Below are 24001 nucleotides of genomic sequence, written 5' to 3'. Positions count from 1 at the left end.
AAAAAGAAGAAGAAGTGATAAAGTGATGCTTCTGAGAAAATTCCTAAACTCTGCCTAGATTTATAATGTGGAGGTTCATCTTACTATGACAGTAAATTTAGAATAAACTTGAAATACTCTGCATTGGACTACCGATTTTTTCTCATCTAATCTGTGTGAGGTTTCACAAAGTCACCAATGGCCTGGTGAAAACTCCCTCTGGAAAATGTTTGTAGTGCCGCATTAACTAATGACGGGCATCTTACCAAGGAAAGAGAGGCAAAGCAATTTATTCTCTATTATGATTTCTGCTACTTAGTTTGTATCAGGAGAGCTGGGAATTAAAAAAAGTAAATACAGGACATGTTAACAATTTAGCAAGAACAAATGGTTGTGTTTCATGGATGGCTAAGGCTTTTTGTACTAAATAAATCATCATCTCTCATGGAAAACCCTGAAGAAGGAGCACACTCCCTCTGTCACTGTATCTCTGTCAAATAAATAAATAAATATTTTTTTAAAAAAAATACATGTATGGTTAAAGAAATAACTCTTAGAGGGGAAGGTAATAACTTTGTAACTTAGGAATTGCATGGAGTCCTTCATGTGTGCTTTTGGTTTCTGACTCTCTTGCAGTTCTCCACACTGAGCACCTGGTTACTCTGATTTGTCTGAGGAAGGAAAGTCCATGAGTCTATGCCTTACCGCCTCCACTTCGGCAGGGTCATACCAAACATTGATGTAAGGATGCTGTAAGGCGTCATCCACCGATATTCTTTTTGCTGGGTCGATCACTAGCATCTTTGACAGTAAGTCCCTGGCTTGGCTGGCTGAAAGGATGAGTGAGAGAAACAGTTAGTAAAATTTTGACTTTGACAGGAAGATTTGTTGAAGGGAGGAGGAAATTAAGAAAACAAAGATAAGCTAGCACCTTCTTTCCAAACATCAAGCAACTTTACCAAGTGACTAGGGAAATGCAAAATGAAACAAGGAAATAATTTTTATTCATCAGATTAAAAAAATAAAGGTGGCATGATATTTACTAACACTGGGTAAATTCATTCATGTTGTACATTATACATTGATAAATATTTTTATGAGGCAAATTCGGACTATCCATTAAAAATTTTACATGTGAATACCTTACGACCCATCAGTTCCACTTTAAGGTATATAGCCTAGAGAAACAATAGTGCATGTTCATGAAAAAAATACAGAAAGGATGTTCACTGCAGCGTTGGTTATGGAATAAAAAAATAACTTTAAACAGTCAAATTTCCATCTAAAGAGCAAAAAAAAAGAAAAATGAACTATGGTCCAAATGTACCATGGAATTGTAGTTAGCAGTTTAAAAGAACGAGGTAGATTTATATGAACATGAACATGTTATTAAGCAAAAAAATGAAGTTGCAAGAAAAATCCACAGATCATGTTACCATTTGTGTACATCTGCCCCTTCCCAATAAAATTTCCCTCTCTTCCTATTAATGTATATAAATGTATAGAAAAGGTCCACATGAATAATCAACAAACTGAAAATAATAGTTACCTCTGAGGAGGTAACTAAAATAAAATAAATTAAAAATAAATGTAATTAAAAATAAATGGGATTTTCATTTGCGACAACATGGATGGAACTAGAGCGTATCATGCTTAGTGAAATCAGTCAAACAGAGAAAGACAACTATCATATGATCTCCCTGATATGAGGACGTGGTGATGCAACATTGGGGCTTAAGTGGGTAGGAGAAGAATAAATGAAACAAGATGGGATTGGGAGGGAGACAAACCATAAGTGACTCTTAATCTCACAAAACAAACTGAGGGTTGCTGGGGGGAGGGGGATTGGGAGGAGGGGGTGGGATTATGGACATTGGGGAGGGTATGGGCTTTGGTGAGTGCTGTGAAGTGTGTAAACCTGGTGATTCACAGACCTGTACCCCTAGGGATAAATATATATGTTTATAAAAAATAAAAAAATTAGGGGCGCCTGGGTGGCTCAGTGGGTTAAGCCGCTGCCTTCAGCTCAGGTCATGATCTCAGGGTCCTGGGATCGAGTCCCGCATCGGGCTCTCTGCTCAGCAGGGAGCCTGCTTCCTCCTCTCTCTCTCTCTCTGCCTGCCTCTCTGCCTACTTGTGATCTTGTGATCTCTCTCTGTCAAATAAATAAATAAAATCTTTAAAAAAAAATAAAAAAAATTAAAAAATTAAAATAAATAAATAAATAAATAAATGGGAAATTAAAAATGTAATTAAAAATAAATGGGAAAGAATGAAGTTTTTTAAAAGGAAGCAGATAAAGTGGATGCAGTTTGCTCTTTTTAAAAGCTTTTCTGAGAAGGAAAAAAATGGATAAAGTATTGTCTAGAGGGAGACAAGGAGGTCAGGAGTGACTTTTTTGAGGATGGGAGAGAGATGAAGGCTTTAACAGGGGGAGAAGCTGCAAGGATAGACAGGAGGGGACAGATCTGAGAGTAAGAATCCACACATAGATCAGCAACCATGCTGATCTAGTTCAGTTTTTAAAATACTAAATGTCTACTCTGTGTCAGCTACAGTGTGAGGTATCAGAGAGGCCAAAAAATAAACAAATGGTGCTAATCAGTAAGTAAGTATATCAGTAAATACAATCAGTAAGTATAATTAATAATAGTAAGTAAGTATAATTATTTAACAACAGTGCAAAAAGAGACCTAGTTTTCAATCTCTGAAGATATAAAATTTTACAGAAAATACAGCTCCAATCTGATTCAAAAATTTTATGGGAAAAATATTTTATTTGTTTCATGACTCCCTCTAATGGCCCAACAGGGGTACATTTATTCATTTCATTGATTCAAAGATCTCTTTGATTTGTAACTGATTTTATACCCAGACACACACACCCACCTCCCACAGATTCTCCCATCAAACCCTCCATGTTTCTGCTCTTAGAATGGGTGAGGGTTGGAATGGGCTCCTCATCAGTAGGGGCATGAACTATAGTAATACCAAAGAATCTCTCTCAAAAACAATGACCAATACTATTTGAAGGGAACAAAATGAGGAGGAAGAAAATGTTTCAATTTCTCCTCTCTCATTGTTTTATTTGTAAATGTTTTATGCTCTTTTTAAGTAACAATAGAAAGAATTCTTCTCTCTGATTATTTGTATAATTCCTTATAATTTACCAATTTTTTATATTAAAATCATCTTAAATAATTATAAATATATAAACTAGCATATAATTTATAAAAATACTATAATCATAGAGATTGAAAATGATTGAAAACAAAAAAGCTCAAGAAAGTCGGAATTACATTATGAAGCATGGTATTTTATTTAGTGGTTTTTCTACAAGTGCTGTCATTATCTCAAATAATTTGATCAGGGCTTTTATCATCCCCACATCGTTATATGACAAGTGTCTTCATATAAAGGGATTACTTTTGCCTGACATGTCAATTAGCATCATAAAAACATTAAATTCTTCAAATCTCTATTTGGAGTATTAGCTCTTCTTCAATCTGTATATAGGCAGTGTTGATCTTAAAAGCAGCATATTTAGTAATCATTTAGTCTGTTGCCATTGACTGTGCAGCCAACTGAAGGAAGAAACCCAACCATGCAATAAAGCTGTCGCGAACACAGGAATGACGCTGCACACTTAAAACCCACGAGATAAAAGTCTGGGGATGATAAGACCTGGGAGATAGCACCACTTTTTCTTTTTTGATAGATACAGTTACATTTTAAATAATAATTATTATGTTTTTTTAAATGTCTAACAGCTATTGAGTATTTCCTGTGAGGCAGGCATTGTTCTAAGCACTTGACAAAATATTTACTCAGTTAATCCTCCCAATGATCCTAAGGTAGATACTTTCTACTTTCATTTGTTAAAGGAAGTATAGATAGTTTAGATAACTCATCCAGGTCCACACAGATTTTCAGGGACAGTGGTTGAGCCTGGGCAAGGAAAAAAATCAAATTTGTTTCAAAATCAGTTTTCTAAATGTTCTAAATAAAAATAAGAAATAGAATATTATTTATAGTATATATTTAAACATTGCGAAATTTATCCCTTGTCTCTAATCCTATGACTAAGGCATTATTATCCAAGTTTTATGGGTGAAGAAACTAAGATTTGTTACTGAAGTTCTTAACTACAGACATAGTAGTAGTAAGAACTACTTACTAATGAAAATATTTCTATTGAATATAAAATGTGTAAGTAAATCTCATTTGTCACTCTGAAAAAATAGTGGTTGAACATTCTATAAAATACAAATTAAAAAACTCAAAACACCAGCATCTCCAAGATTTCACAACCAAAAACTGTGTTGAAAATATTCCCCAGGGTAATAAAAAGAATTGGAACAATGACTTCAATGTGTATCACATTGGTCTTTTAGAGTTACACTGCAAAAGAATTTTGAGATTCCAAATAAGCCTCATGACATAGTTTACCCATACCACTGTCACGTCCTTTATTACTATCTTTCCCTCTGAATATCCACACAATTCTAAAATCCTTGATCACATGCTCTTAGTCAACACAATAATAATAATAATTTTAAAAATCTTTAAAAAATACTCCTTAAATTGAGGTAGTTCAAGTTAAAGAGAGGTGTCTCTATCATTTGTCCCTACCATTATTTAGGCCATCGCCCTCATGGTAATTCTGAAATTTTCCCTGATGGGCATACCTTTGAGTTTATTGTGCTCAGAGTCCGCTGGGAAGAGGGAATCTGGAAAGAGCTTGGGGAAGGTGAGTCCTGCATACTTGGGCCGATTCTCCACATAGTTTCTTACTGTAGGTTGCAATTTCTTCATGAATTCAGGACATGGTGTTCCTAGTTGCTCAATTACCTTGTTCCACTGGTCAATATCTGAGAATTGAATGGTTAAGGGCAAAAAAAAGTGCAAACCTACTAGGTCTTGCCTTTCACTAGTTGGGAGACTAACTGCTTCTCCAAATCCTGAGCAATCACCAACATAATTGGAGTTTAATAAGCAGAAAGGATTAGAATATAAAACCAGAATTGTCAGACAATGACTCTTCTGGAATTTTAAATTCACCTGTGGCATAAATACACTTTTGGGGAACTAGCATTACTGAACAAAATAGGATATCATGAAATAGTCCTTGAGTTGTAAAGATGAAAAGCTATTTAAATGACAGAAGAAGAATTTCTTATATTGAGAAAGGCTTCTATATAACCATGTGATTTAAATGAGAAAAAATATGGCACAAAATATTTTCATCATGAAATTACCCCAATCATTTGTTTACTAAAAATGACAAATACATAAATATTTTATAAGATTCATTTACATTTTTTAAAATTCCTTTTTAAGATTTTTCTCTTCCTTTCTCTAGGAAATTTCATCATCTCTTCATCTTACTAATGCATCAAATATGGGATCAGTATAATTTTTGATGATAAATAACTCATTATTCTTCTCATTATTCTTCTCTAGAAATTTTAAAGATTTCTAGTTCTTAAAGGAATTATGATTTTATACCTATTTTTTTTTACTTCTGATAGTAATCCCCTGCATTCCAGAATATTCCTTTCAATGTGGTCTCAGGATAAATACAGGATGTTCAACTTAAGAAAACAGATTTCCATCCAAGTGTTTGTATTTCTAAAGTATAGTAAGCATGGGGAATTCTACAGGAAAATATTACTTCTCTATGAAAATTATGAGACTTACGCACTACCTACTGTGCTAATGAGGCACCTTGAAAATTAACACTCCCCAGATTGAGGATCTTTGACAGATATACTCACTGATTGTGATTTTCTTTTCCATTTATCATTAATGTTTAATATATCAGAGCCTTGTGAATGATAAATACCACTCATGAAAACTCCGAAGAACCAACTGGAAGAAGTTAATTTCAAACAGATTTCCTTGCTGTGTGTCAATGAATGATAGAACTTAGAAATTATTCTTAAATACAATAACACAGGCAGTGCTCTCTCTTACACTGTTTATTTTTCTACAACTTTATCCTTCAGTGTTAATTAATTCATTTTTGCCACTGTAATTTGTTAACAGTTCAGGGATCTAACTATAAAATTACTCAACTGAGATTTGTAAAATCTTTACCCTTAGTTATTTAGTAGTGTTGGACTAAAAAAGATCAACAGCCCTGACAAAAGACAAAACTAATGAGTTTAACAAAAATAAATATATTGCAAAGTGAATAAAAGACTGAGCAAAGATAGCATCAAGTGAATTTGCAAATCCTCTTCTATCTCCCTTATAATCTAGCTGAATAAAATTTAAATTATTATACAACCTCTTAATTATTAGGTTAAAAATATATGATGTGTAATATTAAAAGATGGAGGGGGGTGGGAAAAACTTAAGAATATTTCCTTATAAAACAGTAGGAATAATTAAATGAACACATTTCAATAAAAGTTCATCTAAGTTACAATGTGCAAGAGAATATAGTAGTAAGTCAGACTCATTAGGAACAAATAAACTGAAAGATAACAAAGGTTAGAATTAAAGATTATTCTTAGACAAAAACTTATGTTAGTACTATGGACACAGGTCCCATAACTATTTAGCGATATTTAAATAGAAAACACTAATTATGGTTCAATAAATCTCCATGCTTACACTGTAAATTATGAAAAGAAGTCCTCTCTAATACAGTTAGGTTATCATGCCCTACCAAGCCATCATTTAATCATTGGTCATACTTCCTTCAAATTCTGAAGACCTGAGGTCAAACTAAAAATAAGGGCAAAGAAGCTATCAGATTTTCCATAAAGGAGTTATTTAACAAAGTTGGAAAATACTTGCTACATGCTAATATTATAGGTACATTTAGCTAGAATTACAAAGTTATTCAGCAAAAAATTGTTTGTAGAATAGTATTCCCTAGACAATTCCATGGCATTTTTATAATAAAGTTTAAGGAGAGTCAAATATTCTGGAAGTTGTTAAACAAGAAGTGTCACAATGTTTCTCTTTACAAATTAGAATCAAAGTCTATAGACACATTCAGTATGTTTCCTACCTTACATTGCTTTTTAGATGAAACACTACTGCAGTGCTAGATATAATAGTTTACAAAAAGGAGGAAAATAAGAATCTTTCATTATTGTTAATGTAGTAGTCGAATGTTCTAAAGGTAAATATGTGATATAGCCATCTTTAAAAATGTGTGCCTTTATTTGAACCAATCCATTTCAAGTTCTTTGCTCTTATAAACATGAATAGTTTTATTAAGTAGTAAGTGCCTGTTTTCTGAATGTTCACAGGATCCCAACATGAACAACTTTGTTCAACTGTTCTTAGTTAACTCCATGATATTTCTCTATAATCATAATTAACCAAATGTAAGCCACAATTGGAAGTCATATCTCTCTGCTGAAAGTCCAGCGTTTGTTCCAAGGATTCCAGGAAGGAAAAGAGCAAGTTTGGAACTGATGTGGTAGAAGCTGCTTTCCTTTGGCATAAAATTGATAGTATGCTTGTCATGGGCCCTAAAGAATATCTCTTAAACTGTATCCCTAGTTTATCAGGTAAACATATTCAAACATAAAATAATTAATTTTATTAATATTTTAAATAGACAATAAAGTGGTGTGTTTTAGAAGAATTTTTAAATTATCAGATTTCCATAGCAACCATATTTTTTAAAAAATACATCAAGTTTTAACTAGATTTTTATGGTCATGTGTTGAAAACATGATAAATATTATTTCACAGAATGGCTGAAATCATTTTTGTAAAAAGATTTGTTTGCTTTACAATACTCATAAGTCATTTTTATGTTGAGTATGTATCTGAATATTTATAGATTCTAGTCTGTGTGGTTATCAAAAAAGTAATAAATATAAATAATTTATAATAATATATAAAATAAATATTTTATATTTTTGATCTATTTTTAAAATATCACACTTAACATAATTATAAGGTATTTAATAAAAATAGAAAAATGTCATCTAATAGGAATTGACAATTTCTTCATCTAATTGTAAATTCACTACATAAAAAATAGCCATATTACCAAAAGTTTGATTTTATAGAGTATGATGACAAGATAATGTGCAAATAGTGACTATTTCTAACATATTCAACAAATAATATTATAAGGTATGAATAAAACAAAGAAGTATGTATTGTTAAAATATGTTTCTGAAATTCTAAGTTTGAAACTTATTCCAGTTCATTTTATCAATTAGCTAAGAGCTTACATTTCATGTACTCCTTGTATTTTAACTTTCTTGGTTGTGCAATTTTCTAAAACATCACAAACTACCTTGAACACAATGTACGAACATGCTTTAATCATTGGTCATACTTCCTTCAAATTCTGAAGAATTTGATGCTTTAGCCTTCTCTGGGTATTCTGGATCAGAATTATGGACATAATTTATTCTATGCACATTTAAGCTTCCAGAAGCTACTAAGTGGAATCATAAAGCACATTCTATTATGTCCTTTGAATAACTGTATCTTCTTTTTACGTTTTTTCTCATTATTGGTTACTTTTTGTTATTATGAATGTGTTTTCCAAAGTTGACATCTCAGTGAATCTAGACTTGGTTTTACTGTGTCTCAGAGTAAATATTTTGTAAAAAAAAAAAAAAACAAGCAAAAAAAAAAAAAAAAAAAACCAACCAAACAAAAAAACCCCTCACATCTATTTGAAATTTAAAGAGTATCAGCGTCTGTCTCCAAATTCTCAACTACATTTTTTTAAAAAGATAATTTTGCCTCGAAAGAGACTTGTCTGTCTAGAAAGTTCCAGGAGAGACTATACTATTTTGCAAGCCAACGAGCTGCCTTGGTACTGTGTTGTGCCATTTATTAGGTGTCATGATATAAAATCATGGCTCCCAAACTTGTATATTCATAACATAGAGAACTTACTAAAATATAGATTGCTCCCCTCTCCCCATTAATCTATAAGATTCTGAGTCCATAAGTCTAGGATGATATTAAAAAATATCAGTAGTAATTGTAATCCAGATGGCCCAGGACTATATTTTGAGAAATACTAACAGAGAATATACTAAAAGTCTCTTGTGAATTACTAAGTCCAGAATTAAGAAAATAGTATTGGGGCGCCTGGGTGGCTCAGTGGGTTAAAGCCTCTACCTTCATCTCTGGTCATGATCCCAGGTCCTGGGATCAAACCCTACATTGGGCTCTCCGCTCAGCAGGGAGCCTGCTCCCCCATCCCCCGCTTGCCTCTCTGCCTACTTGTGATCTCGGTCTGTCAAATAAATAAATAAAATCTTAAAAAAGAAAATAGTATTAACATATTTCAGGTCTATTACACAAATTAGAATAGGGTCAATTTCATCAGAAGATTAATCCACACCTACTTGCTATGGAAAACTTAAGGGTCATTCATTTGAAAAAAAAATACTGATATTTATCCCTCTTGCTCATGTCACTTTCCTGAAAAATGACAGGAAATTATAGTAAGTGACACATAGTCTCCCAGAAAAGGGTGAATGGCTCTGCTCATCATCATCTAGGGAAGAATGAAAATTATATGTTGTTATCACCTGTGGGTACTACTTATAAAACATACAAAAGCTACTCAACACAATGTTCAAAATATTTGACAGTTTATTTCAGTAATCATTCTGTATTTCTTTAAGATAAAATTTGCTCTCAAAAGAACTCGTACTTCTGAGGACAATTTTAAAGATGAGGGTAGGAATTTATATATGACAGAGTTCTGGATCCAGATTTTTATAGTTATGTCTTGAGCTGTTCTGTTACTTTAAAATTCTTTTTACTCTTTTTATTTGAAAATGTTCATTTTCTCTCAAAAGCTACCCCCCAAACTCTGGTAACTGAAATATGAATAAGCGTCTTAATACATAATAGTAACTAACATTTATTTTTATTATAAATGAGCACAGGAAGAAGAAATATTATGAGCCAAACACATTAAAAAACTGAAAGCTGACAATTTGAGTAAAGGCTATTTGGTCAATGGCAGCAGATTGTGAATGGAATACTATGGGATTCAGGATATCCAAAGGCTGATATTTGAAGCATGATGTGTATGGATCTCTCTACAACCCATTTTGTCTTATAAATCTATTTATTACTGTAATCGGTATTTCCTTACAAAGCAAAAAATGGAGAGACACTTCACATATAAGGAAATCCAATATACATAAATATGTCGTCACAACAGTTTACCTTTGGGGTCCCTCATTTGCACAAACCCCTTATAATACTCTGTATCTAATTTGATATTCATTATATAAATAAATTATTTTTTTACAAAATACCTTCCTCAAGCTATATGATAATCTGGCCTCATAAAGACTGGATGTGACCCTACCTGCATTTTGAAACTGGGAAGAGGCCTTGGGGATAATTTAACTTGGTATCTGTATTTTATAGCTGAAAAATATCAAAATCTTTTTAAAATTGGTAAATACAATGACTTTAAAGAAAGGAGGTAATAAAAACAACTAACACCAACAGAAATATAAAATTCTATTTAATAGGAGTTTTGGAAAGCTGTAGTCTGTGCTTTGAGACCCTTTGATTAAATCCATTTTGGGGCATAAGACTATAAAAAAGGGAAATTAAAGAGGGACAATCAGGTTTATAGAAGATCAAGAAAACATCTATATGAGGCATACTAGACAAAACTTTTTATGTTTAAATTTTAAAAAACAGAGACTATCTCTGCCCCCATCCTAGCCCTTCAATCCTCTTATTCCTTAGTCATAATCCCTTCTAATTCAGTACCTTTTATTGTAAGTTTCATCATGGCAAATTTCAGTCAGTTCTGTTTACTGATAAATGCCTAGAAACACTATGTCCAGCACATAGTAAGCGTTCAACAGTACTTGTTAAATAAAGGAATGTCTACCTTAAGTTCAACCAGAGTTTTATTATAGAGATAATATAAAGAATAGGAGAGAGAAAATATTCAAAGAAATGATAATATAATTATATATAATATAAATATAGTATAAAGAATAGGAGAGAGAAAATATTCAAAGAAATGAAAACTGAGAAATTTCAGGAATTGTAGATAGGTTGGAATTTGTGAAACACATTTAGTCCCAAGGGAGACAAATAAGAAAGAAAAGAAAAGGAAAGAAAAAAAAAAGAAAAGAAATTATCCACACCAAGTTACATGGTAGAGGAACAACAAGTAATCGAAGACCAAGGAAAAAAAATCCTAAATGAAAGCAGACAGAAAGGACAGACTATGTCCAAAGATGACTATTAAACTATTAAACTGACAGCTCCTTATTCACCAGAAATACTGTAAACAAAAAGCCAGTAGAATAGTATCTTTAAAAGCTGGAAGAAAATAACATGTTAATCTAAAGTTCCATACCCAAAAAAACTGTCAAGTAAGGGAACCCCATTCAAAAAGGAAAAAAATGTTTTATCATCAAAGACCTTTACTAAAGAAATTTTAAAGGATATTCTTTAGAGTAAGTAAATAATCTCAAAATACATCACATCAAGAAGAGAAAGGATAAAAACCATATAATCATTTCAATAGACACAGAAAAAACATTTGACAAAGTACAACATCTATTCATGATAAAAACCCACAACAAAGTAGGTTTGGATGGAACATATCTCAACATAATAAAAGCCATATACAAAACACCCACAGCTAACATAACCTCAATGGGGGAAATGAGAGCTTTTCCCCTAAGGTCAGGAATAAGACAAGGATGTTCATGCTCACCACTTTTACTCAAGATGGTACTGGAAGTCCTAGCCACAGCAACAGACAACAAAAATAAATTAAAGGCATCCAAATTAGTATGAAAGGAAGTAAAACTTTTACTATTTGCAGATGCCAGGATACTATATATAGAAAACCCCGAAAGACTCCACCAAAAAACTATTAGAACTCACTAAAGTCCCAGGATACAAAATCAACATACAGAAATCAGTTGCATTTATTGCCTTATTTTTTTAAAGATTTTATTTATTTATTTGACAGAGAGAGATAACAAGTAGGCAGAGAGGCAGGCAGAGACAAAGGGGAAAGCAGGCTCCCTGCTGAGCAGAGAGCCCGATGTGGGCCTCAATCCTGAGACCCTGAGACCATGACCTGAGCCTAAGGAAGAGGCTTAACCCACTGAGGCACCCAGGTGCCCCAATCAGTATATACACCAATAATGAAACAGCAGAAAGAGACATTTAAAAAATAATCCCATTTACAATTGCACCAAAAACAATAAACTACCTAGGGAAAAAACCTAACCAAAGAGGTTAAAGACTCCAAAAACTAGAAAACGTTGAAAGAAATTCAAGACAGCACAGAGAAATTGAGACACTCCATGCACATGGGTTAGAAGAGCAAATACTGTTAAAATGCCCACATTACCAATTACAAAGCGATTTACAAATTTAATGCAATCCCTATCAAAATACCAATAGTGTTTTTCACAGAACTGGAACAAACAATCCTAAAATTTGTATGAAACCACAAAAGACTCCAAATAGACAAAGCAATCTTAAAAAGGAAAAACATGGGTTGCCTGGATGACTCACTTGTTAAGCATCTGTGTTGGTTTCAGGTCCCCTTCCCAGGGTCCTGGTATCAAGCCCTGCACTGGGCTCCTTGCTTAGTGGGGAGCCTGCTTCTCCCTCCCACTCTCCCTGCTTGTGTTCCCTCTCTCATTGTGTCTCTCTCTCCATCAAATAAATAAAGTCCTTTAAAAAAAGAAAAGAAAAGAAAAGAAAAGAAAAGAAAAACAGAGGCACCTGGGTGTCTTAGTCAGTTAAGCATCCAATTCCTGATATTGGCTCAGATTATGATCTCAGGGTTGTGAGACAGAATTTAAGATTTTAAGATACTAAAAAAGAAGAAGAAGAAGAAGAAGAAAGATTTTAAGATACTCTCTCTCCCTCACCCTCTGCCCCTCCTCTCTCTCTCTCTCTCTCTCTCTTTCTCTCTCTAAAAAAGAAAGAAAGAAAGAAAGAAAGAAAGAAAGAAAGAAAGAAAGACAAAACTGAAAGTATCACAATTCCAGACTTCAATTTATACTACAAAGCTATAGTTATCAAAGCAGTACGGTATCAACATAAAAATAGACACACAGATCAATGGATCAGAATAGAAAATCAAGAAATAAATCCACAATTCTGTGGTCAATTAATCTTTGATTAAAGAGGAAAGAATATGCAATGAGGAAAAGGCAGTCTCTTCAACAAATGGTGTTGGGAAAACTGGACAGCTACATGGAAAAGAATGAAAGTGGACCACTTTTTTAAACCATATGCAAAAATAAATTCAAAATGGACTAAAGACCTAAATGTGAATCTGGAACCATAAAAATCATAGAAGAGAGCACTGACAATGTCTTGACAACAGCCATAGCAGCTTTTTCTAGATATATCTCCCGAGGGAAGGAAAATAAGAGTTAAAAACCTTTGGGACTACATCAAGATAAAAAGATTCTGCACAGCAAAGGAAACAATCAACAAAAGTAAAAAGTAACCTACACTGGAAGAAGATATTTGAAAATGATACATCCAATGAAGGGTTAGTATCCAAAATACATAAAGAACTGATATAAATCAACACTCACAAGCAATTTAAAAATGGGCAAAGAGGCAGACAAACCATAAGAGACTCAATCTCAGAAAATAAACTGAGGGTTGCTGGAAGGGAGGGGGTGGGAGGGGTGGGGTGGCTGAGTGATGGACACTGGGAAGGATATGTGCTACAGTGAGGGAAAAAACATCTTGTAAACCTAAAAAAAAAAAAAAAAAAAGAAAACTTTCTGAACTACAACTTAATTAAAATATATCCATGTAAATAAATGTCATTTATTAATAAAAAATATTAAAACATTACAAAAATGGGCAGAAGAAATGAACAAACATTTTTCCAAAGAAGACATATAGATGACCAACAGAGACATGAAAAGATGCTCAACATCACTCATCAGAGAAATGCAAATCAGAGCTACAACAAAATCACCTCACACCTGTCAAAATGGCTAAAATCAAAAACACAAGAAAAAGTGTGGATGAAGAAGTAGAGAAATAGGAATTCTCATGCTTTATTAATGGGAATGCAAACTGGTGCAGCTGCTATGGAAATTAGTAAGGAGGTTCCTCAAGAAGTTAAAATCACCCTATGATCCAGTAATTGCACTACTGGGTATTTATCCAAAGAATACAAAAACTAATTCAAATGGATACATGCACACCATGCTTATTGCAGCATTTACAATAGCCAAATTATGGAAGCAGTCCAAATGTCCATCAGCAGATGAATGGATAAAAAGAAGTGTATATACAATGGAATATTATTCAGTTATAAAAAAGAATGAACTTTTTCTATTTGCAATGACATGGATGAAGCTAAAGAGTATAATGCTAATCAAAATAAGTCAATAAAGTCAAATACCATATGATTTCACTCATATGTGGAATTTAAGAAACAAAACAAAGGAGCAAAGGAAAAAAAGAGAGACGAACCAAGAAACAGATTCTTTTTTGGGGGGGGGGTTAAAATGAGTTTATTCAAGAATGTTCTTAGGAAGGCAACAATATTAAAAAAAAAAAAAACAAACTTCTGTTTCTTCACACTGAAAAGGTAATAGCAGAGGCTGTAGTTATAAGCCTCTTTCTACCAGAATTCTGATAGTATATATAGCATAGTGCAGTCATTTCTGCAGAGGCTGTAGTTATAAGCCTCTTTCTACCAGAATTCTGATAGTATATATAGCATAGTGCAGTCATTTCTGCGATGATAGAATAAATTTAAAAAGTCTCTGCTATGCTTCTTTTCAAAAAAGAGATGAATAATAAAAGAAGATGTCATTAAAAAGCCATGTTTTTCTATTCGTTCTGTAGAATTGGAGCCAGTATCTTTACCATCAGTGGTACAATTTTCACTTTATCCACTTTAGTAAGTTCTGTCACCTTTCTGAATTCAACATCATTCAATACAAAATTCCACTCATTATCACAGAATCTGTTTGTATTTAGAGAGCTCCTGAAACTGACTCTGTTCCTGACCCTCTGCACCAATACTGAATTTATAGCTTTATCAAAATGAGGTAGAACTTGAAGGGCAACTTGATGGTGGGCGGGGGGGGGTTGGTGATCTGTTGAGACTATATGAGCTCATTAAGGCTGCCCTGGAGACTGTTTCCCAAAGAGGTATTTCTGTACAACTGATGAGCCATGGCTTAGGAAGAAGAAATTGTTTTTCTTATTCAGGCTTGCACTGATGTCCTGTGGAAAAGGTGCTTCCCACCACGGATCAGAGAGAAGCAGCACAGTCAGCCAAGAAAGAGAATCTTAACTATAGAGGACAAACTGATGGTTACCAGAGTCAAGGGAGAGAAAGGATGGCTCATGTAGCTGACAGGGCTTAAAGAGTACACTTATCAAGAAAAGCACTGAGTGTTCGTAGCAGCAATGTCCACAATAGCCAAACTGCGGAAAGAACCAAGACGCACTTCAACAGACAAATAGATATATTCTATATACACAATGGAATATTCCACTGTGTAATATTCTATATACACAGTGGAATATTCAGTCTTCACAAAGGATGAGTACTCAAATTTTGCATCAACTTGGATGGGACTGGAGGAAATTATGCTGAGTGAAATAAGTCAAATGGAGAAAGTCAATTATCAAATGGTTTCACTTAATTGTGGATGCATAAGGAATAACAAGGAGAACATTAGGAGAAGGGAAAAGTGAAGGGAGAGAAATCGGAGTGGGAGATGAATCATAAGACACTATAGACTCTGGGAAACGAACTGAGAGTTTTAGAAGGGAGGGGAGTAGGGAGATAGGTGAGCCTGGTGACTGGTATTAAGGAGGGCATGGATTGCATGGAGCACCGGGTGTTATACATAACTAATGAATCATTAAACACTACATCAAAAACTAATGATATGGGTGCCTGGGTGGCTCAGTAGGTTAAGCAACTGCCTTCGACTCAGGTCATAAGCCTGGAGTCCCAGGATCGAGTCCTGCATCAGGCTCCCTGCTCCGCCAGGAGTCTGCTTCTTCCTCTGACCCTCTCCCCTCTCACGATTTTTCTCTCACTCTCTCTCTCTCTCAAACAAATAAAATCTTTTAAAAAATAATTAATGATGTACTGCATGGTGAATAAGATAACACAATATAAAATAAAATTAAATAAAGAACACTGAATAATGTATAAAACTGTTGAATCACCCTATTGTATTAGAATTAATAGAACCCTGTATGTTAATAGAACACTGTATGTTAACTATATTGGAATTAAAATGAAAAAACTTGGGATGCCTGGGTGGCTCAGTGGGTTAAGCCTCTGCCTTCCCTTAGGTCATCATCCAAAGGTCCTGGGATTGAGCCCCTAATTGGGCTTTCTGACTGGCAGGGAGCCTTCCTCCTCCTTTCTCTCTCGGCCTACTTGTGATCTGTCAAATAAATAAATAAAATCTTTAAAAAAATAAAATTAAAAAACTTAATAAAGGTAAACAAAGAGAAATAAGAAAAACAGAGTGTTCTGGTATATTTCAAAATGGTTCCTTTTCCCGCTATGGAAAAAAATGAGGCAATCTTTCTCAAATATTTTCTGGAAACTGATCAAGTTCTTGGAGGTAAATCTAATGATGTTGTGGTCCCATATGACTGACTCTCTCCCTGGAATTTTTAAATCTGAGAGGTGTCTACACTGAGTTTTTAGAAATTTGTTAATTATAGTTCATATTTTTCTACCCTTGACATAAATGCCTGTATTTGTCTGTTTTTCTTGGTTGGGGGAAGTAGCTTTCTCTGCGTCTTCCCACTCTTGCAGATCCAAGAGAGCTGATGATTTTCAATCTGTTCAGCCTTTTTACTTCTTCTTAGAATGGATTGATGACTTCTAAGCTTCTTACATGTGGAACTGGAAACCAAAGGTCTATTTTCTTTGATTTGATATTATGATGAGACATATTCATATTTTTATTTTCATATTATTTGTTGTTGGTGTAGAAAAATAAACTTGATTTTTAAAGTTGAAAAAAAAAGGAAAATAAGCTTAAAGGGCCAAATTGCAAGAAGCAGTGGTAAACAAGAAAATTCTTTCATAGAAAGGTGAATCTAAACAAACTCTAGCTGTATGCAATATTCTAACAATATTGTCAATTCATGAGGCTAAAGAAAAAGAACTAAAATACTGGGTATAGATAACATATTTAAGTTGGTATAATAATAACCTAAATTAGTTTATCCTAAGATCCTCGTATGTTCAGGAGAAAGATAAATATTATCCAAATTAAAAAGGCAATTTCCCACATATTGAACTATGGATTTAATAGTAAACATTGGGTTTTTATTTATCATATAGTATTAATAAATAATATTTAATATTAATTACTAATAATTAATAAAATATAAATTAAATAATATTTACTATATAGTTAATAATAATAGCTACAGTATAAATACTAATAGGAATCTTAACAAGCCAATTCTAAAATGTTTGTGGAAAAGCAACAATTCATTAATAGCTAAGATACCTGAAAAAGGCAAAAAAGGTGAGATATTTACCTTACCTGATATATGTATATATTATACATTCATATGAAGAAAAGGTAGTAGTGCTATAAAGATAGAGAAAGAGACCAGTGGAACAAAATAAAGGGCCCAGAATCTAAAACCCTCTCCCTCAGTGTGTGGAAACTTAGGACAGTAAGCCTTATAGACCAGTAAAGAAAAAATAAGCTAGTCAATAAATGGAATTGAAATAAAATCAATTAGATCCCTCTTTAACACCAAACACAAAAATCAATTCCAAGTGAACTAAACACTTAAATGTAAAAGATTAATCTTTAAAAGCATTATAGTAAAATTACAAGAGAATATAAAAATATAAAAGGATTCTTAAGACATAAAAATACATGCACACTAAAAAAAAGATTGCCAAAGTCCAAAATCATTATAAAATAAAATGGGAAAACTATCTAAATACAGGGAGAAGATATTTGCAATACATAAAAACTGACAAAAATATTTGTCAGAATATATAATGAACTCTTACTAATCAATATTTAAAAATACAATAAAAATGTTTAAGAAGAAACTTTACCAAGGGGAAAATATTAATGGCCAGTAAACACTAGAAAAGATGCTAAGCCTCCCTTGTAGTTAAGAAAATATAAATTAGCCTCCAATAAAATAGTATTTTATATCCAAGAGATTGGTAACAAATTTAAAAACAAATCTGGCAATACCAAGAGTTAGTGGTGATGGGAAGTAGACAGTTATATTTACTTATGCTACTCTAGAATTCAATCTGGTGTTACATTGTCAGGTTTAAAATGTGCATCCCCATGCACCCAAGCATTTATCATTAAAAAAACAAAAACAAAAACAAACCACATAAAAACCTTTCCCATGTGCTCCTTTCCCTTGTATCTCCCATGAGATACATATTCATAGATTCATTGTTTATAAAAGCAAAAAAAAAAAAAAAAAAAAACAAAAAACCTGAATATATTCCAAAGCCTATTTATAGGAGAATGAATTCACTATGGAATATTGAGACTGCAATACTTTACATCAATGAAAATGAATGAACTATCTAATGGATCAACATGAACAAATCTCAAAAATTTAATGTTAACTTCAACAAAAAGCAAGTAGCAAAAAATGTGTCTTGTGTAATATGTAAGACATATAAAACCAAACCATATGCTGCTTAGAGATAAATATACGTGTGGTAAAATATAAAGAAAGTCAAGAAGGTTGTAAAAATATGTATTTAGGATCTCTGGGGAGAGTGAAGGATATGACTGGGGAGACACAAAAAGACTCAAAGATATTGGTAATATTCTATTTTTTAATCTGAGTGATAGTATATGTGTATTCATTTTTTGATCTTCAAAAGCTATATATTTAAAATCAATTCACTTGATGATATATTTTGTAATTCTTAAAGTAAGAATTTCTTCTATAATGAAATTCATTTTATATCCCAAAATTATCTCAGTAGTTGAGTTCTGATCCTTCTGTAGAGAATTAAATACATTTGATTTGAAAAAATTCAGTTAATTATATATTTTTAAATATATTTACTAATAAAGTAGCATATAAATTTGTAACATTTTAAAAACAGCATTTAGCTATCTAAAGTTCTTAATGTTAAAAATAACATGCTGAAATATTTAGATGGAAAGGATAAAGAGGATAATGTCTTATTAATATTTTAAATTTTGTTGTTGAATTGACTTATATATTAAGAAGACATGCATAGCTCATATTGCAAGGATTTCTAGCAATCATTTATTTTGAGAATCCCTTCATATAAGTAAGGATATGTTGATTAAAATAATATGATCTTCTTATGATGTATTGTATGGATACATATTGTATCCACATGTATATACATATTGTATATCTCTAACTCCATTTTAAAGGCTCTATTAAACTAATAAATTTAGATACAATTTTATTGCCTCTTCACAGAACTCACTTCTAATAATAGAGAATTTTTAAAATAATCTATCTTCCATTTTAAAGGTTTAACCTTATGAAAGTCAGTGTTCATAATTTTTTTGCTTGAAAAAGAATGACTTAAACTTTAACTAACATGTTTGAAATCATTAAAAGACCACATCCTACACTCAGAGAAGCCACTTTAGAAAATAATTAGCATTTGTCCTTCAAGAAATTTACAAATAGATCCCTATAAGAAGAATCCCCAAAATAAGTCAATATAAAATATCAAGTGTAGGCATTGAAAGCTAATCTATTATGAGTTTTTAACATTAGTAGCAGCCTAAAGCTTTACTTACAAAGGATTTTAATATCCAAATTAGAAATGATACCCAAGCAACTTCTCCCCAAAAATGTATTCAAAGAAATGTTAATCTGCACTTATTAACTCCATTGTAGAAACGTGATTTGATTTTTTAAATAGAACATGAGAGGAAAGTAGTGATAATCCATCATTTTAATTTAGAGGTGGCAAATATTCATTTCAGTCACCACAATGAACTGAAAAAGCAGAGTACAAAGTTAACAGATTGAGTCTATTTTCATCAAATGTCTAAAATTAATCAAAACTGAAGAACTGTTTCATGTTGATGTCCAAAGACCAAAGTAACGTTTAAAATCCCTTGGAAATGAAAAAAACAATCCTGTTTCTCAGAAATCTGAAGAAATTTAGTTTTTATCAAGCCAACTGACTTTGAAACAACATCACCATAAACATGAATGTAAATTTATTGATGTTATTTAATAAACTGAATATTTAGAAGACAAAACTGCAATATAGACAAAAACTTTGAAAAATAAATGTGTCATAAATAAGACTAGAAAAAAGAATAGAAGTAAAAACAGTGCAGTTTTATTTTTACAAAATAAACATTTTTAGGTTAGTTCTTACATTCAATAAAAACTAATTAAGTGCCTAACTCAGTCATTTCCCAAACTGGTCCTTTAATACACACAGAGAGTATTTGTATAAAACTATATATATCCATATAAGTAATGCTATTCCTCAAAGCAAATAGCTAATTGTAATATGGTTAGCATACACTATATTAGTAATTAGGTTTACTTTAATTATACATTAAAACCTCATTATTATAGGTTTGATTTTATTTTTGAATCATAGTCATTTAAGCAGAGGCTTTATCTTTAATATGATGAAGACGTAATATCTTCATAAGTGACTGGGTGTAGAATATTTAACCAATTTAAGAAAATAAATTATTACACACCCATATAACAATAACACAGTGTCTGTATCTACTTAACACCGAAGAGCTCCTGGAATCTTTACTTGTTAACTATTAGCTGCCTAAGATCACTTTTACTTATTCAAGTGACAGAAATTTGTTTCTTCAGAAGTTTTATATAATCTTTATTAACTAATGAGGTTTTAATTTTTGTACTTGTTAATAATGTAGAAAAAATAAGAACAGGAATTGGACCTATTATTCCTAGAAATGAAGTAAATGACAAAAAGAATTTTAAAAGATGTTGGTCAATTTTAAAATGAAATTCATATGTGTTAATATAAACCTCTCATGTTTTTAGGGTGAAAAAGAATCTAACTGGTTAAAAATTTCCATGTCAAGTGAATATTTCTTAAAAGCATAAATCTCCAGTCTTAAAACTGAAATATTTTGTCATTTATTATCTAGTTTTGAAAATAACTTAATTTTAAAACATCTACTTTCCCCAAAAGAGAACCAGTAGAGAAGAGCATATCACTGTTAGTTTCATAGGACTGAATTTTAAGGCAGATATTTTGAAAGCATGCTGAATGTTTGATACTGTATTATCCACGTAAGATCTATCTAGGAGACTAGGTTACTCTACCACGATGCCAGCTGGTAAATATTTGACATTGGAGTCCCTTAGAACCCCTGTAAAGATGGTGAGTACATACCACCAGCAGTGTTGTGTTAGACCAAAAGGAATTGATTTGAGAATGACACCCAGGGAGACCACTGGCTGCTAAGAAGGATACGATCAGTGCCAGGAAACAGCACTGCACCTTTTATCATTTCTCCCATGATGCACCCTACTGACCACATGTCAACTGAAAACAAAAATGAAATGAAGATAAACAAGAAGATAGGAATAGAACAGCAAATAAATGAAAACACTTGGCTACCTACACTGTAGAGCAACGGTTTGACCTCTCACTGACTGGCTCAGAGGCCAGTCTCATGATCATTACTGTTTTAAAACAGCAAAATAGGGAGAGCACAAGAATGTCAGGGCCCTCTCTGCTATGCAACTGAACTAACAGTGCCACTCGATGCTACTTAATGCATGATAATATTACTTTGCAATTATAATTCAATGATTAATTTAGTTTTTGATTTAAAAGGTCTAATTTGCATTCATCTACTAGAGTCTTACTGATTTGTATTGTAAATTATTCTAGATTGTTTTAATATGGGAAACATGCAAATTGGTTTCTTTTTTATTCTTTCATATACTATATTTGAAAAAAAAAAAAAGCTGAGCTGCCAGAAACCTCAAAAGAAAGGGTTTCTTTTACAAAACACAGTTACTCTTATTTATAAATATGAATAAATTTCCAGAAGTGAAATGCCAGTTCAAGAATGAATGTTTCGAAATATGCTGGCTCAGTTTCATTGACTCCCATCAAAGGAGCATGTTTCTAAACAGGAAGCCTTGCCTTATTCTTATAAACATGGTTGCTTTATAATGGCAAGAAATACTGGCTTTCAAAATGGGATGGTTCAACATGAAATGAACAACATGATTTAAAGAGCTGACACTTCTCAGACTATGAATCCAGAGAAACCCAGAATTCAAGGTGGAATTACAATGGCTTCTCTACTATTGCCAGTTATCATCCAGAACTTAAAATCAGTAAGCTAGGGCAGAGGGCACACAGGGAGGGGCAAAATGGGAAAAGGCGAAGCAAGAAAGTAAAATCTCTCTCTTTAACCATACTTGGTTACTCACGTGTTCCTATTGAAAAGTCAGAAAGAGAGATAAGTCATTCTTAAGGGGGAAGATAACCTAGAAGAATAAGGGATGTTGGGGGGGAGCAAATAGGAAAAGGCATTAAAATAGCAGTACACTATAATTTTGCTCCACTTACTCTTCAAATTACATTTTGTAATTTGGCAGTGACCTTAAAGAATTCCTCATAAGATTCTTTCCAATGTGAAAATCTCACTCAGGTTAAACTCAAAGTTTCCTTTATTTGACTTAACACCTAAACAGAATGATCACTGCAAAGAAATGGTTACAGCTTTGAAGGTGACAAGCATACCAACAGAAGCAAATCTGTTTTGCTTCCATTTTAGGAAAGCAAGTGACATGCAAAAATATCAGGGAAAGATAGAGCAAACAGTTGCGCATCCCTTTATTATTAATGCATTTGTAATTATGGATAATGCTTGCCTCACAAGAGAGAGAGAATCTTTGATTAACAGAAAAAAGATCTCTGAAAATGCATTTATTTTGGAATTGCAAGTTTTCTTATCATACTGTCCAAAGTGACCAGTCTAACTTGCTATTTACAGTGTATCTATTTTTATAGATATTGTGGAAGACAAAGACAAAAAAAAATAGATAAAAACTCAATAAGCAGGGTTTTCTCTTGCCTGTACCCATTCAAACACTCGGAAAAGGTGGCTTCTGCCACAAACAGAATCTGGGAGTATTTGTATCAGGGAGTTAGAAAACATCAATTTTTTATTTTTTATTTAATGAAAAAAATCTCTTCTATATTATCTCTGGCAGATACTCATTTTTCTGCTACAAAACCAACTCGATTGCTTTTTAACTCTATAGCTTTGGTCAAGGTACTTCATCTCTCTTAATATAAATTTCATCCTCTAAAATGGGGATGATAAATAGTATTTATCATGTAACAATTTTTAAAAAGGATTTGATAGGATTATGTGTGGTAAAGATCCTTCTACATTGCTTGGTAACTAAGTATAACTATATGTTGGTATTAAATATATTCTGGAAAAGTTTATTCAATGTTTATTTAATATTATATTTAGATATAATAAGGAAGTCTTTCCAGTGAGGGAAACTCACAAGTCACTGGGTGATCCTTTCACTGTTAAAACCACTTAAAAATGCATTCCACATAATCAATCACAGCTGACCCTATGGAACTTTTCCCATTATCTAAAAAGAAATTGCCCGGCTTCCTCATCTAAATAACAATCTTAACTTATGCAAATATAGCCTATTATCCCTGGCCACTCCTTTCCTAAAACTGACAGATTCTCATGTTTCAGACTAAAATCCCTTGACTTTCACTCCCTCGCATATACCTTTAAATAACTGCAATAACAGTAACAGTTGATCTAAATGGAATCTTAGTCCTTATGTTGCTTTAGTCTCAAATGGCTCTAGATAGTTGTTGGTTTAATAATTGGTATTAATAATTGGCATATCTTCCAGTTCTCCTTTGTGTGGCTCTGCTGGATGCAGATATTTCAAAGTTAAAAGAGATTAGTTTTGGAAATTTATCTTCATGTCAGAACCCAAACTAGACTTAATAGATCATAAAGCTTTTCAAAAAATAATGCTG

General features: G+C 32.6%; 1 protein-coding gene and 1 pseudogene across 9 annotated transcripts in view; both read right to left on the bottom strand.

The window, feature by feature from the left end:
• The window catches only part of MAPK10 (mitogen-activated protein kinase 10), a 606385-nt gene that overhangs the window by 48562 nt on the left and 533822 nt on the right, over positions 1-24001 (bottom strand). For 7 of the 8 annotated variants that reach the window (XM_082726660.1, XM_082726659.1, XM_082726663.1 and 4 more), the window contains 2 exons: positions 4668-4850; positions 685-809 (listed from right to left, as the gene is read on the bottom strand). In XM_082726660.1, the coding sequence (XP_082582786.1) occupies positions 685-809; positions 4668-4850 (308 nt within the window). Of the gene's footprint in view, positions 1-684; positions 810-4667; positions 4851-21433; positions 21506-24001 lie in introns of all 8 variants that reach the window. The other variant, XM_082726662.1, reaches the window with a different exon arrangement.
• LOC309863897 (transcription initiation factor IIA subunit 2 pseudogene) lies at positions 14663-15284 on the bottom strand (annotated as a pseudogene). Its single transcript has one exon. The product of its transcript is annotated as a transcription initiation factor IIA subunit 2 pseudogene (transcript).

Source organism: Mustela nivalis, assembly GCF_964662115.1.
Source record: "Mustela nivalis genome assembly, chromosome: 4".
Classification (NCBI taxonomy): domain Eukaryota; kingdom Metazoa; phylum Chordata; class Mammalia; order Carnivora; family Mustelidae; genus Mustela; species Mustela nivalis.
Note: the sequence above shows the minus strand (reverse complement) of the source record. Positions and strands in the feature narration are given on the sequence as shown.